The sequence below is a fragment of the Aquila chrysaetos genome, chromosome 4 (genome assembly GCF_900496995.4).
Source record: "Aquila chrysaetos chrysaetos chromosome 4, bAquChr1.4, whole genome shotgun sequence".
Lineage (NCBI taxonomy): Eukaryota > Metazoa > Chordata > Aves > Accipitriformes > Accipitridae > Aquila > Aquila chrysaetos.
In genome coordinates this window covers 38,179,126-38,195,524 of record NC_044007.1, presented here as the reverse complement: position 1 = coordinate 38,195,524, position 16,399 = coordinate 38,179,126, and the positions used below count along the sequence as shown (strand labels likewise).

Here is a 16,399-nt window from a genome sequence, read left to right as displayed (position 1 = left end):
TTAATTTATAGGAGCTGCCATTCCAGTTCTTACCAACTATTTGAAGGGAACTTCAAAGGAGAAGGAGGTCTGATAGGACAATGAAGCATCTTTGACTGTCCCAGTAATCACAGAATAATTCTCAAAGGTGCCTCTTAAAGCCTGTGCACAGCAAAGGCAAACTGGTACTCTATCAGGAATTACAGCTCAGTCCTCGGTATTTGATTGTTACAAATATGCATATATTTCTTTGGATTTTGTTGAGATTAGAATGTATAATTTGTTTAAAAATGCAATCTGCATACATGAGAAAGGTGAGCATAAAGGACAACTTGAAAAAAGAAAAACAGAAGAACAGGAGAGGGAAGAAGTTCAAACACAATTCAGCATTTTCAGTGTTCCATAATTTTAATATCTGTTGGCAAATACTGTTAGATGAATAAATTGTGGTCATTGAATTAGATTTTTATTTATTAAAATGTCAAAGGCACTCAGAATTTTTGTATGCATGCTTTTTTCAAAAATCTAAATAAAACCTACTTGCATGTTCTTTAGTATGTACTGAATTATTTTAGCTGTCAAAATAATTACCTCATACGTGGCACTCATTTGCATAAACTAATTTCTAAATAAAAAGCGGGTGCAAATATGGAAGAACAAATTCACGTATTTGTTGATTTACAACATATAATGTTCTCAAGAATACCTTTATTCCTACTATGTTTAAAGTCTCAAAACTATCTGGTAGAATTAAGGTGTACTTTCTATCCCTTAATGATCCTCCATTGTTTAGGATACACTTGTGTGCATGTGCATATATACTGGATGACTCCGTTGTGGTAATCGTCTTCAGTGCATGGAATTCTGATCTCAGTCAAGGCAGAATTTGAAATAATGCTAGCATTAAAAATGGTCGATCAAAGACAAGGGCATTGTTACTTTGGTTCCTCAACACTGCAGAAAGGATCCTACACAGGCCACAGGTATAGCCTCACTACATGTATGATTTTAAATTGAGTTGTAACACTAGATGCTCAGCAAGTAACACCACACGTAACATAATGGACAACTATTTACACCAGCATGCAAGCATCAGCATTCATACTGCTATAGTTTATAAAACAACTTGGTATTTTAAAGCCAACCGTGACTAAAAAACATTTAGTCTGAGCCTAAGTGCATGAATTTTCAGCTCACTGCTATCACAAATGAGGACAGTTTAAATATGCTGAACAGACTAATAGGAGATTAAACAATTTATATTTCAGATATAGATTTATATTTCAGATGTAGATACAAGATGTCTAAAACTTTTGGATCATGTTATGCAAAGAGAATTCTATAAAGTGGCAACATAGGTTACATTTCCTAATAGGTATTTATCTCACAAAAGCAGCATACTTCTCTGTGTAAACACATATTGAGTGGGACAATGGCTGTGTGCTAAAATTTAAGGTCTCACAAACACCTGTGGAAGAAAATAAGTAGGAAAAGTCACTGGCCAGGTACACTTGCTGTGTCTTCCTTGAACTTAAAGGGTACTGCTGTTGGCTTATGTACTGTGCTTGCTTGTACAGAAGTCTATTGCTGCCATTTCTGTGAAAATTAATAGCTTCGAACATTAAAATACCACAGCTTGCTTCTCCTGCCTCCCCACCATCACTGCCATGCTGGAAGAAGGATAAGATTGTTCTCCTATCAAACTGCACATCTGATAATTATCTCAACTTTACTAGCTCCAATTAAATATATTTTTCCTATAGTGTTGGATGCTGCTGCTTTAAAACTCTTTATGAATTTCTGCTTCAGGGTACCTGCATTTCCCTGCTGAATGATAACTTTCCATTGTGCAACTTGCATCTTAGCTTCAAATACACTGGAAGCCATTTGGATGAAAAGCCCCATATGAGTAATAGCTATTAAAATTTCCAGACCAAAACAAAAACAAAACCCACATCAAGGCCGAGTTAAGGCTGAAAAGCAGTATCAGTTACTTAAGGTATAAAGTGTAATGGCATATTGTATAAATCATAAATTATCCCAAAAGTAAACATTCCAAAAACCCCAGGAAACTCAGGATTAAGGATAAAAACTTAAAAGAAATCCAAACATCTTGTATTATTGAAATGCAGTATGAAAGCCTCCAAAACAAACTTAGATCAGCCCTGCAGCAGCACCATGTTGTAAGCCAGCAATTACGACTAATGCATTTTAGTATCTGTGGCCCTAAATTAGCCTAATGTATACTTCAGAGATAATAATTTTTCATTTTGTTCCTTTGCACGCAACAAGTGACTATGACAAGCAATCGTGGGCGAGTAGGAGAAAAAAAAATGGTATATAACCACATCATTAGTTTCACTGTGGAACTGGTCATTCCTTGACTACTTAGAAATACAAAATGTCCCTCATAAGTGTGAGGCTACAAGCAAAATACTGTTGTATCATGCATGAATGTTTCATTACTGTGAGAAGAAACCATTTCTGGCTGGACCAGTAAAACTAAATCAGGAAAGGCTCCATTACATTTAGTAACTTGTTAAAAGATAAGCAAATGGGATTTCAATTCATAAAATTAAACTCAGAAATGAAAATCTGAGAAACAAACTTCTTATACTGTATAGGTTACTGATCTAACCTAAGTGAGTGCACAGAACTTTTCTTATTCTTTCAATAAGAAAAAGAGTAAGAGGAGATGAGTATTTGCCAAAAAATACAAGCCCCAAAACACTCATTTTCAAAATTGTTTTATTGCAGTTAGATAATAGAGATAAATACCTAAGAGCAAAATCCAGGAAGTCACATTTATTTTTCTTTTGGAACAATTCTCCAAACTGGTTGTGTTTTATGATAAAGAACAAAAAGTTGCACTACATTTCAGAACATTTTGTTCTTTAGAACTGGTGAGACAGGTGGGAAATATTAAAGTACTACAATTTAAATGACTAATTTTCCACTTCAGCCTCATTTCCCAAATTGAACAAGTCCAAGCGAAAGAAACCATGACTTTTTTGGCTTTGGAGATGCATATCAGCTGGCGATGCACTTCAAGCTATATTAATTTGATTAAAAAGTTTATCCTTAATAACCTGAGACATCAATCCATGTATAGCTTCTATGGTGGTCTTGCAGCTGAAAAACAAGCATAAATTCAACATTGGCCAAACACTGAACCAAACTGTCATTTTATTTGAAGATATTCAGCTGTTCTGGAAGTTCAGGGTGCCCATAACCCCATGAATCTTAACAACTGTCCAGAAAGAAAAAGTCACACACAGCAATTTAGACATTGTTGCCAATAGCTTTTTGTTACTTAAAAAGCAAACTGACGAGCACTATACACACAAAGACCAATTCCAGAAAACTTCTTTGTCTGGCAATTTAGGACATCTTAGATTAACAATAGCAAGTGAGCTCTGTGGTCATCTGAACCAAAAAATAAAAAAAATCCCTGGGGGAATGGAGCTACCAGCTGTTATCAATACCTGAAGGCTCTCACTGTTCTCTGTCTTATTTCCTTTGCCCACCCCCAGCCAGTAGTGAACGGTAACCACGGTAACCACAGCTCCTCTGAGAAACTTTGCAGAGAACATTAAAGGAAGAGTTGACAGAGTTAATAAGTTATTAGTGAAAATATGTAACACGTGCAAAACCTCCGAACATCTGAGAGGATTCTTATTGATCCAAGTTTCATCCAGTGTGCCTGGCTTAGGGGGATGTAGTGTCTAACTAACACATAAAAATGTCTCAAAACAGAATATACAAATGCAAAAGATGAATCAGCCCTGAAGGCATGGAGAATAGGGACAAATTACTACTAGATAGATAAAGGAATCCTAGGCAAAGAAAGCCACCTTGGAGCACAGTTTGTCTAATGCATATGTACTCTTAGAAAACGGCTCTTAGAGATGCGTATGTACAGTAACAGAAGATATCATATAGCCAACTGTAAGCACCTTTATGCTAATGTCTTACAGTATTGTTTTTCTTAAAACAGATACACCCAATAATCCTTTAGCAAACTTTGCAAGCTTATTTCTTCAAAGTAATTTAGGTGTCACTGAATCAATTGTCAGCACAAGTCTTCTACTGTCATTTTTCTTTTATTCGGAAAGATTATTAGTTGAAGAAAAACATGCATCTGTAAAAGTGTTACAATCAATTTTGGGAACTACAGTAGCCGCTGTTACATGGGAAAACGGAATTGATGACAACAAGAATCCCTTCCAGTCTTACAATTTATAAACTAACTACTGATGATGACTAAATAAAAACAGAAAAGAAAGATCTCTAGAAACACTGCAAGAAATAATATAGTAGGATGATCAGAGAAGGAGTTATTTCTTAGAATAACTGTAAGCATGTGAGAGTAATGTGAAAATAAAATGTGGTCAGTATTATGGGACACTGAACAGGGATAAAAATCAAAGCAAACTTGTCAGCATCTCCATCCTTCTAATGTCTTTAAAGCATTGCTATCATAACCGTTTCACTACAGGAACTGGAAAGTATCACTTAACCTGGCTGTTGTAAGCTACAACAGCCTTAACTCCACCGCAAATGTATTCTGCAACTAAAATAGTTTAAATGGGTATTAACTTCTATAAAGTCAACCCCCCTCCAACTTGACCACGTTTGTTAGAAAACTTGTAAGAGGTGTTAACTTTCCATAACAAGGAAACAAATGCACAGAAGACACTAGCACAACAGCAACTCCGAGTCTATTTGGCAATGACCATATTACATTTGCAGGTATTCCCCCACAGCTTACTGTGGAACAAAGGCTTGTCCAACACAAGCTAACTTCTCTCTTTATTAAGGCAAAGCCTGTGTTCACCTGAGTCATACTGAGCAAGATGTAAATAAAATAATTTATTTATAAATCAGTCTCTTCACACGAGGCCTCCTTTTTGTCTCTTGATTTTTTTACCTATCATTAAACTCACCACTCATCTGGTATGTCAAAAATCAGTTCCTCAAAGTCTGTCCTATGGCACATATTGCTAATGTTGGGGGCGGGGGGGGAAGAACACAAGAAAACTGTTCTACATGTCAAGATAAAATGATGAGGAAGAGGACCAGAAAACCTCCAAATCTGAAAAACAGAACACCCCAGATTTTACTCAATTTTTGCAGTCTGTTCCAAGGGATTCTACAGAATTGTTCCTTCTTAAATGGAATTACATCTTACTCAAAATGCTCCTAAGATGCAAGCAGGTGAGTCCTGTCTTCTCCACAGATGGACCTGAGATTGCACTAGCATGTACATTGCAGTACTTCTTGGTTTTCCAAGTCTGCAATTTGCCAAATACAATGTTCTTGAAGAGCCCAAGATACTGTATGACTTGTTGGATAAGATTTTACTTGGAAAAATAGTGACTATAACATTATATAGATAGTCTAAGCACATGTATCATTCTTAAGACTATTGGGAGAGAGATGAGAGTATAAGTGAGAAGCAACTTTTGTACTTCAAAGCTCAAAAAAGAAAAGAGCTCATTACCAACAAACATGTAAGGAATACTGAGGGAAAACACCAAAACTTCTTTGAAATAATGCTGTATACCCAGTGATGGTAAGTTCATTAACTGATAATAGCAAGTATCTGCTATCAGGCAGGGCAGCTAAATGTAAAGGCCAGAATGTCTGTAATCTACTTCTTAAAAACAAAACACAAAAGAACAAAAAAACCCTTCCTCATTTGTGGATGTATTAATTAAGAAATATGAAAAAAAGGGAGCTCTTAGTTTTTGAGTGACAGTATTACACAAGTGTAAACTAAACTTACTGGACTGTTAGCACTAGTTCTTAAAATCATGTTCTAAGAATTTTATTTACTGTTAGTTTAAACCTGATTAATCACATAAAACGTGCTATTTTCTAGCAATGCTACTATTTTGCATTTGACAGAAAACATCTTTTTTGCTTTGCCATATACTGATGGAATTTAACAGGGATTTTTTGTTCAATAAACTATAAACTAGAGTTGAATTTATTCCAGAAACAAAGATTGAAAAGCCATTGTAGGTTTAACAGAGGCAAGGTTTTCTTAAACTTTCAAAAATAACTAGTGCTGTTTGGAGTCTCTCATTCCTATCTATAATCTAATCATTCTTACCTATAATCTTGGTAGGTTCCAATTAAAAGCATGATAAAAGTTTAAAACAAAATGACACTTTTCACAGGGAAGAACACAAGTACAGGTTATCTTACCTGTCTCTTGTTGCTTTTGCAAGTTTGTCTTCTGATTTCTTATCATGAGTCTCTAAACCCAGCATGAAACTGCCCCTTCCAAGCTGAGCTTCTGACTGTTCTAATTTTTCAGACAAATCAAAGACTTGGCCAGTGGTGTAGTCGGCATTCTTAGGAGAAAGAAGGCAATAAACATACTGAATTCTAAGTTTTAAATTCAAGCATTTATACACAAGATAAACAAAATCTGAAAAGAGCCTCTAAGACTGTAGTACTGCACATTTTAACTCGTATCTGCAATTGAAGCGATACAGAACTTGAGTGGCACATGAGTGGTGGTTCAGAGAACAGAAGCTGAACATCTGACAAATGCTCAATACCTGAAGTCTGAAATGGGCACTCCTTATTACTTACTTTCCGCCCATGCCCTAAGTTATGAAAGAGTAAGTAAAACTGTTGGTTTTGACCAAGAGAAAAGGTATAAAATTGGCTTTTGCAGAAGGAATGTTTTGATGCTGAGCTGTTACATTGAAGGTCTACCTGTAGTACTTCTGTTGCAACCTCATTGTAAGTTTGTGTTTCGTTTTTTTTTTTTTAGTGTTTACTTATTCAGTACAATTATTCTAAGGCATACTATTCATTACAGTGCTGTAAAAAGATACAAGGTTAAAAGGTGTTTTAAACGGTGTTTAAGACAAAATCTAAATGTACAGAGAACTCAATACAATTAAACATAAGTTATTCCCACCTTCTACTTTTAAAGAGCAGATATAAGGAACATTTCAGTCTTTATGATTAGGAAAACCTTCTTTTCTTGTTTAATCTGACAAATAGACTCTTAACATGGGATCTATATCTATCAGTGTCCTGTTAGGCATTTTACAGAAGAGGGTCTGGCTTTCAGCACTAGTGAATTAATAAATGCATACGATAGCATACTACGGTACTTACAGTAAGCAAACTAGAAGAACTGAGAGTGTTCACCCAGTATTTGTTCCACAAAAGCTCAAGCAATTTACGATCCAAAGATGATTTAAAGTACGAGACTTCTAAAGCATAATACCTTTAAAAACAAACATGCAAACAAAATAAGCTTCCATCTAAATGTGTCTTGTTTGGCTGTGACATCTGAAGAACATGCATCTCAAAAAATCCTTATCAATGGCAAGTATCTTAAAAAATTCAAAGCACCTAACAATAAAAAAGTTACTCCCAGTTCCAATTCTAACTCGAAAAGATTTTCTGTAAGTATTTCATATACAGCTTTAATACAGGTATACATAATCCCCACACATACTGCTGTGTTCTATTTAATGAGATTGCAAGGTTTCTTAAATTATTCTCTTAACAACTTCTTATGCAACGCAATGATGCCCTGGTCCATGCTTGGGATCTTCAATACTGTAATAATTGTTACTTACAGATAGCTGCTGTTTTGCATATATCACCGCTAATTCAATTAGGAATGTTTGATAGCAGTAAATGTTACAGACAAGCAAACAATCTTACATTCTACCACACCTGTTTTGAAAGCCAGGCTTTAGTTGTGCTACAGAATTCACAAGAGATGATAAAGCAGATAGAAAGCTGAGCTATGCAAAGTCATTAGTGTAGGTGAATTACAGCAACATTAAACAGCTATATTAAACTTTATTTTGATCAGGAAATTCTTAAGCAGGTTATCAATAATCTTATTATCTCTTGATTTCTCTGGAAAGTTATTTTGCTTGGCATTTCTGTAAGAAATTCCATCTGAGAGAACAATACTTTAAAATCTACCAACACACCACACTTTAGTATTTCTGTGATAGAACAAATACCCTTATTGCACATATGCTAAGAAAAGTGAGATACTAAGTCAGTTCTTCAAAGAGATGTGTGGCAGATTCAAAATTAGAAATCCAAGTTGTTTGAGGAATACTGTAATAAACTCGCTTAAAAAGATTAAACGGAAGCAGTTTCACATTGGGCACTGAACACCAATTAAAGGAGAGAAGTTTGACTAAGATTATCCAGACTGCTACTATGAAGCAATTAGTAGTCACTGGCATTCCAGACAGACAGGATCATTAAGGGTCTAGAGAAGAAGTCCTATGAGGAGTGGCTGGGGGAAGTGGGGTTGTTTAGCCTGGATAAAAGGAGGCTGAGGGGAGACCTTATCACTCTACAACTCCCTGAAAGGAGGTTGTAGTGAGGTGGGTGCTGGTCTCTTACCCCCAAGTAACAAGTGATAGGACAAGAGGAAATGGCCTCAAGTTGTGCCAGGGAAGGTTTAGACTGGGTATTAGGAAAAATTTCTCCACCGAAAGGGTTGTCGAGCACTGGAACAGGCTGCCCATGGAAGTGGTTGAGTCACCATCCCTGGAGGTATTTAAAAGACGTGTAGATGTGGTGGTTAGGGACATGGTTTAGTGCTGAACTTGGCAGTGTTAGGTTAACAGTTGGACTCAATGATCCTGTGATTCTATGAGCATCATTCAAGTTCTCTAAACTTTTAATTCTTAGTCAGACTACCCATACTGCTGAGAGGATACCATCACTCTAGTCTTTTGTATTATCAGTAATTCAGTAATGTGACAAATTTCCAGTTTGAATACCCTCTCTTTGCCTAACTGCTGTTTCCTTCTAGGAAAGACTGGAAGATACTTTCTTGTTTTGGATGGAAAGAAATGGCTTGTACAAGGAGCCAACTTCCTGAGACAGAGATTACAACAGTAACTATTAAGCACTTCCAACTTCAAAAAAACCCACCAAATGAACTATCCCAATTTGACCAACTCTAAAATAGGAAGGATAAAACATATCCTCCTTTCATGCTTAAAAGCATGGGTTTATGGCCACTGCCAGACTTACAAGGACTACTCTGAAATGACAGGAGCATTACAGTTCTACAAATATTTCTGTGTAGTTACTGTTCTGGATTTTTCCTCAAATTGGATAGGAAGACCAATTCCAATTGTTTTAACTTCTTCATCTCTTCAGGGTCAGACTTTGCATGCCACTATAAATGCACTGAAGAACAGATACCCATGCACCACAACCATGGAAAAACTACACAACAGCCTACAGGACACACTGATGTCAATGAGATCTTCAAGTTCTCTGTACACAGATGCTTAAGCTGTAGTGCTTGTTGAACATCTGAAGGTAGAATTGAAACCAGGCCGTTACTGAAAGAAGTGGTCCCATCTTTCCTTAGCTGCTCTTTGCAAACACTGTGCCTCCATCATCTGTCTGTATTTTCCACCCCACCTTAGCTTAACCAGAAAGAACGCGTGTGCTCCCACAAGCCAGACCAGATCAGGGGACTGACCTGGCAAAACAAATGCCTCACATGTGGCTAGGGATAGAACACTTAAAGAAAGAATGGTTAAAACTAAACTACCTTTTTAATTCATGTAAAGTAAACTAGCAGGAGATAAAGCAGTAATTCTTCCTGTTGCTGATATTATCCTTGAAGCAGCTCCACTTTCCAATCCTACCAAAGACAGAAACAATCGTAACACACCCAGTGACGCAGGATAAAGAGATGTACAGCACTTGCACTCAGAGGAGCAGACAGATTACAGTCTCCCTAGACCTGCTGCTACATCTACATCTGACCCTTTCCTCCTTGCCCTAAGAAAGCACCACTACTTAAAGGTGTTCAGGAATCAACTGCTAAAGTTTTTAACCAGGTTCATCTTCATCTTTCTAACAGTCCTTCCTTAAAATATCTCCTGATAAATAACAGTAACACTTTTTCACAAAACCAACAGCGCTAAAGCAACAAAGAACTTCAAGATTTGAAACACTCCAAGAAATGTAGTTTGCCGTACCAAATCACTAACCTAAACACAAAAATTGAGAACTTGTGCTAGAGTTAGTAGTTTTTACATTACTTACTGTTTACAATGTACACCAAAGTCTTCTATTTTATTAAGCGGAATAGTCTGGTATTCAGAAGGACCTTCATCTGGAGGTTTATAGCCCTAAAAATTCAACAAAGGGGAAAGATGACACAGTAATTTTGGGACTTCTTTAAACGCCTAAACTCTTTGAAAGCACAAAGCTCTAGTTTATGCAATTCTAGTTTATTTTTCCCAGGGAAAATGAAATTCCCCCAAGTAGCCTGAAATTTGAAATTTTCTTGGATCTCAGATTTACCTTTGGCATTTACTAGCAGTCATTACATTTGCATCTATCAAAAAGCATATTGGAAGCAAACTAGTGGTCATAGCTGAGATTTTTCAAACAAGATGGCAAGCTATGATTAGATAATTTTTTAGATCAAAGAAAGAGCTAGCTTCTTCTAAGGTAATATTTCTCTACCTGTTCTTGGAAGCGATTTAAATCCTCTTTTGAGGGAAGACAGGAGGCATGAGAAGAGGGAAGAAACATCCATGTCTTGGATATTCCTTAGGGATACCTAAAACTTCAATTACTTATTTAAGCAAGATGGTGCCACTCATAGCTACCAACTAGGCAAGAACTCCCTGCAGACCACTGTGAGGACAGCTTAAAAATACACTTCTAACTTGCATCTTCTATATAGGATTTGGTTTTCAGGTGCAGGATTCTTCTCCCTGCTCAAAATTCTGGAAGTATTTATGAAGTGGTTTTGCCTACAGAAGCGAATATTCTCCTGCATCACTAACTGTCGCAAGATCTCTCGTATATTTGTCAACGCAAAAATAATGCTTGAATGCAACTGGGAACCTCTCACAAACATTTTTGTTTATTACGGTTTTAATGGATGTCAGCCTGAAATTCTTGATTAGTCAATGATAACTGGAAACTTGAAGGATATACCTGAACTTTATTAGACTGAAATTAAATAGCACAATTCTATCTCTATAAGAAGTATAAACAAAAGACTGCATTTGAAGATCTAGGATCTCCAATATTTATGTGATTTTCTAGTTTTTAGCCTAACCCTTCCATGTTGTTTAATTAACTTGGGTTTTTTGTACATTATTTTGTGAAGATTCATAATATTTATTTGAAAGAGTTAAGGAGATAGTTTTGAATCTTACTTTTCTAAAATGAAAAGCAGATTACAACATACTAAACACGCTATTAACATTTGGGTTTAGGTCTAAATAATAATACCGAAGAATTAACATAAAACTATTTTGATGAATGCTACAACTATATCCATTAAAAAATGGCTATACGGAGCCATATAATTTTAGGACAGCTCCACCATCTAGACAGTATTTGATTTAACACTGCCAAAAATCTATGAAAAAGAAACTAGAAGTCAACCTTTGTAAACGTAATCAATATCCAAAGCCACACAATAACCTGTATATCAGCACATCTTTCTTTTAGAAGGAATGATGACATACAGTACAGCACAGCAGATCAAGCTGTCAGACGATAAAACTGCAGTAATCTTTAGAACGAATCTATTACATATTTAAAGACAGTTTAGTGATCACACACTAGATAATTTTAACTATTTACCTTAGGATATGTCCTAAATGCTCCAAGATTTACTTTTCCTGCAGATATTGTTCTTGTTGGATCAATCTGTAGAAATACAGGTAATGCTTGTTATACGCATTTCATAAATTATTACAGGCATAAACTAACTTTACAGTAATTGTATCTCAGAAACTTAATTAGCCCAAATTGTATTAGTTTTGTCATAAACAGTACTTTTTCAGTTGGCATCTGTTGGTATGAGACTCTCAAAAAAGGTGGGAATAGGAATAGCGTTCTATGGACCATTTTTTAAAACTCATTTTCCTTATTTCCCAAATACTTTAAAGAAATTGCACTTAAAAGCAATCAATAAATCATAATAAAAATCTGCATTTTAATCTTATAACCACTAGAGGTAAGAAAAAGTATTATGTGATCTGCTGCATTTTGGTGGAAAATACAGGATACTAATGAATGAATCTTCTTGCTAACATACGTACTAATGCCCTGTTTCATTTTAAAAGTAATTTAAAAAAAAAGAAAAAAGCAGTCCCAAGAAAAGCGTTCTGAATCTGTGAAATTATGTCATAACATAGGAGAACTCACATGGTAGAAATACTTAAGGGTCATTTATCCTTTTCTAATGTAGTTCTTCCATCAGAGTTGTATTTCTTCTTTCTGACTAATTTCAGTCTTTTTTCCTTTATTTCCTACAGTAACAATGGTTATACAAGTAGTATCTAAAATAAGGTTTACTTTTGATTTCAAATGTGATCTGAAGCCTGGAAGGCCCTGAAGGTCTCAGAGAGTTTCTTCAGATTTTTTCTTCAAAGATAGATTTCCTAGTGTATTGTACCTTGTACTATGCCATTGATTTAATTTAAAAGGCATAATTTATATGCAAAGTAACAGAACTCTGTGAACACACTTTGCTCTATTTTGACAGAAGAAGCAACACAGAGAACAAAAGAAACAGATTTTTTTCTGTTGCAGGTGGTTGAATATGGATTGCTCAATACTTTTTTTTTCCAGAAGTACAAAGTAGAACTTTAAGTTAGGAGTAATGTACCGATTTGTACAGAGCTACCGTACCTGGAACAATGCAGTGAAAACGGCCTCAGTAAGCAATACTACAGGTTTGACCAGTACGCGGCCAGCAAAACAAAAGGAGCGACACCAATTTAAAATTTGGAACTAAAACTTCCATCATGCAAAATACACACTACTAGAATGTTAACAGACAGAAATCTAAAAATTATTCCCGCCACAACATAATTTGCTCTGCAGTTTTATCAACTATCAGCCAGTACTTACAACCACTGCTACAAAGGGTTCTTGAAATTGCTGATTAAGCATCTGGGTACTGACGTCGATCCCAGAGAGCCAGCAGCCATAGCCAGGGTGACTGTGATACCAGCCAATTGCATTTTCTAGACGACCAACCTAACAGCAGTGAAGGAAAACAAAACCATTGTTAATCTCCATTCGGAAAGGATCAGCTGCCCTCTATTGGGCTTCCTAGCATACAACAACACGGTGAGAGGATAAAAAAGACGACACGCAGAGCCCATGATGCTAACTTACTAAACTAAACGCTGAACATACACCTCATTTTGCTAAACTATTTTCTAGAAACCATACAATCTGTAGTATTACCATTCTCTGTTACAGCTACTACCACAGAACAAAGAACTTCAGGGAGCCAGAAGCTCCCTCTTCAGTGACAGATGAAGTACAGAAGAGATTCCACATGGTGAGATGGTAAGTAAGCTGGGACTTTTCAGCGTGGAAGAAAAATTTCTTAGGGTGGATATGACGTAAGCGTATATAATCTCATATAATGTATGGTATGTCAGTAGAGAATGAATGTTCATTATTTAGTACAGTAACACATCTCGGAGGCATATAGAGAGATTATTGCTACGTTTAAAAAATAACTTCAGAGGCACGTTTTCGAACACCAGAAGTGACAGAAATTCTTGCCAGAGCATGCTGTGAAAGCCAAAAGATGAATTTTCGAGATTTTTTTAGGATCAGAAAAACTCAAAAGTGGAGTTTCCAAATAATACCCCTGACTATCTCTACAAATACTGGAAGAAAAACAAACAAACAAACAAAATCCCAGATGAACAAACACCCATTGCACCTCGTTTTGTAATCCTCTCTCAGTAATTGCTTACTGGGTGCTCCACACTGATTTGAATAATTTTGGTACAACCCTATATGTCAGTTCTTAACTGAGAGTTGTGTGTTTGTATGCATCACCTGCTTGGTTTTGCCAAATTCTACTATGTCAGGAAGGTTAAATCAGAAAAATGTTAAGATGAGACAGAACACACAAACTGCCTACTGAATGGAACATTTATTTTATTTTTGAATTGGTGAATAATATTTATATTTTCTTTACATTTCCCATAATAGAGAAGGAGAGACCAACAAAACACTAAAGAACATTTGTTATTCTTCAAAGCCAAATAACACATTTTGACTGTATTAACACAGATCCTGCCCATGGAGAAGAAGATAACTGGGACGTTGGCGTCTATAAAGTACTTATGCAGGGGAATATATCAACTTGCAATCTAATACTAAAAAGAGTTATTCCAGGAACAACTGCTTGCCAAAATCAAATGTAGAACAGCCAGCATGCAAACTGTGCCAGAGTACCAGTAAAGCCGAGTTATTTTATTTGCACACAAGTTCAATTTCAAAATTGTAGAACCAACTATAGACAAAACTGTACAATACAAATAACTAGAAAAAACTTTTCCTATCATATGAGTACCCCCTACATAAATCTAGACTGTTTTAAACATAAGATGAACTAACTGTATATAAAAAAATACTAATTTTATGCTATATACTTACTATTTTGAAACCCATTATTTGTACTGAAGAACTGGAGTATGAATGTATCTTTAGGTAAAGACATCTTTTCAAGTTACCTACTTTTCTGCAACAACAGTATTAGCATCATGAGACTAAGAGTTTCCACATAAAAGGAACTAGATTAAATAAATTATTTCTAAATTTTCTCATAAACAGGGATGAATTATTAAGCAAATGTCCCAGCATATACCTACTTCTGCATTATATTTACTCTTTTCTGATGTTATGATCCAGCCTAATTCACATCTATTTAAATATCTCTAACTGTACATAAGGCTGTGAATATAAGTACAGCTCTCCAAAATAACGCAAATACTGCTCTGTTATCTCCAGCGAATTAGTAAAAGGCCTCTAATTTTAGCTGGTTTAAAATACTTTGAGGATTAAAGAAAAAAATCAAAGGGTAAACTAGGCCTCAAAACTACTTGAGCTTGGAGAGTTAGAGTAATTTCAACGTTTATTCATAGTATAGGATTGCCCTGTATTGGAACGAGCATGTCAGCAGGTGTTCTGACATGCCGTGCTGGTTTCTACATCAGCCACAGAGCAGATCCGTGTTTCTGTTATCCTTCTGAATGTGAGAATTTTACAGCACAGTCAGGCTTAATATGACATGGATCTCTGAATACAGGGCGACAAAGAGGGAGAACTGAGTCAGTTCGTCTGAACTTCCTAATTATAAATACGAATAATTAAGTTGCGCTGAAACTTACTTATTCCTTCACTGGCATTTTCTTCACAAATGTCTTTATTTTTGTGAGAAACAGCAGCATGGCTATGCAGTAAGACTTGAGAAAGCAAGAAGGTAAGAATAAATGTCATATTCCTGGTCTACAAATAGTAAGTTCCTCTGACACACACATATTTCATACTTAATTTTGCATGCTCTTTTTAGAAACATGTATTGTATCAGTTATTTTAGAAACACACTCCCTCCTTGTTCCACCCACGAGCCACCAGCTGCAGCCACAAAAACACTTTCTGAGCAATGAAAATCATTTACAAAGGAAAGGAGAAGCCAGTACTTGATGACCTACTGTAAGACATGAAAATATATATGTGCAGATGTTTAAGGGGGCCTGCGTTCTTTGCTGCCGGCGCAGTTCTCTTAGCCACGTTTGAGAAGGCGTGGGGCAACCGGACGGCCGCTTTATCGCTGGAGGTGGGGGGGGTAGGCCGGGAAGCCCGCAAACCCCAGAACCCGCTCCTGCGCGACTAGCTGACAAGATCCGCAGCCACACCGCGGAGGGGGAGAAACACCCTCTGCCCCTTCTCCTTACCTGCTTTGCGTTTTCAATGTACGCAGCCATGTACTCGTAGGCGGCCGCCTGAGCGTTGACGCGAGTCTCGGTGCCCTCCACCGGCAGGGCGAAGCTGTCCATGATGATCATGGTCTCCCCGTCCACCTTGCCCAGCATCAGCCCCATCACCTCCAGGTTGCCCCCCGACCTGGCGTGCATCACCATCTTCAGGAGCGCCAGCGCCGAGATCTTGCAGTACTTGAAGTAATGGTGGCTGCAAGAGAGAGGCCGCGGAAGCCATCAGGGCCACCGCGCCTCCGGCCCTCGCCGGCCGCCCGCCCGCCCCTCCGGGCCCGCCGCCCGGCCCGGTCCCGCTCCCACTCACTCTTTAGTCCAGGGCTTGGCCGCCAGGATCTCCTGCTGCTGCTTGCGGTCGTACTTGTAGATCTCGTCGATGCTCTGCGCCTCCTGCATGTTGTTGGCCAACTCCCACGTCTTCTGCGCCATCCCGCTCCCGGAGGCGCCGCTCCCGGCCGCCGCCGCCGCCATCACGCCCCGCACCGGGCACGGCCTTGGCGCGCCTCACCGGGCCGCCGGCGGAACCAAGCGCGGCGGGAGTGGGGGGGTTGCGGGGGGAGGTGGTACGGTCCGCGCAGGCCCGGGGCGGGCGGCGCTGCGCCCCCAGCGGG

At 37.6% G+C, this 16,399-nt stretch overlaps 1 protein-coding gene across 1 annotated transcript; it reads right to left on the bottom strand.

The window, feature by feature from the left end:
• Positions 1-2,710: 2,710 nt before the first annotated feature.
• On the bottom strand, positions 2,711-16,391 carry COPS5 (COP9 signalosome subunit 5). The gene is made up of 8 exons (XM_030011862.1): positions 16,096-16,391; positions 15,750-15,984; positions 12,895-13,023; positions 11,620-11,685; positions 10,057-10,142; positions 7,123-7,234; positions 6,193-6,341; positions 2,711-3,111 (listed from the first exon to the last, which is right to left on the bottom strand). Exons 1-8 carry the CDS (start codon positions 16,257-16,259, stop codon positions 3,027-3,029), a joined length of 1,026 nt encoding a protein of 341 aa, XP_029867722.1. The 5' UTR covers positions 16,260-16,391; the 3' UTR covers positions 2,711-3,026.
• Between the last annotated feature and the right edge of the window lie 8 nt (positions 16,392-16,399).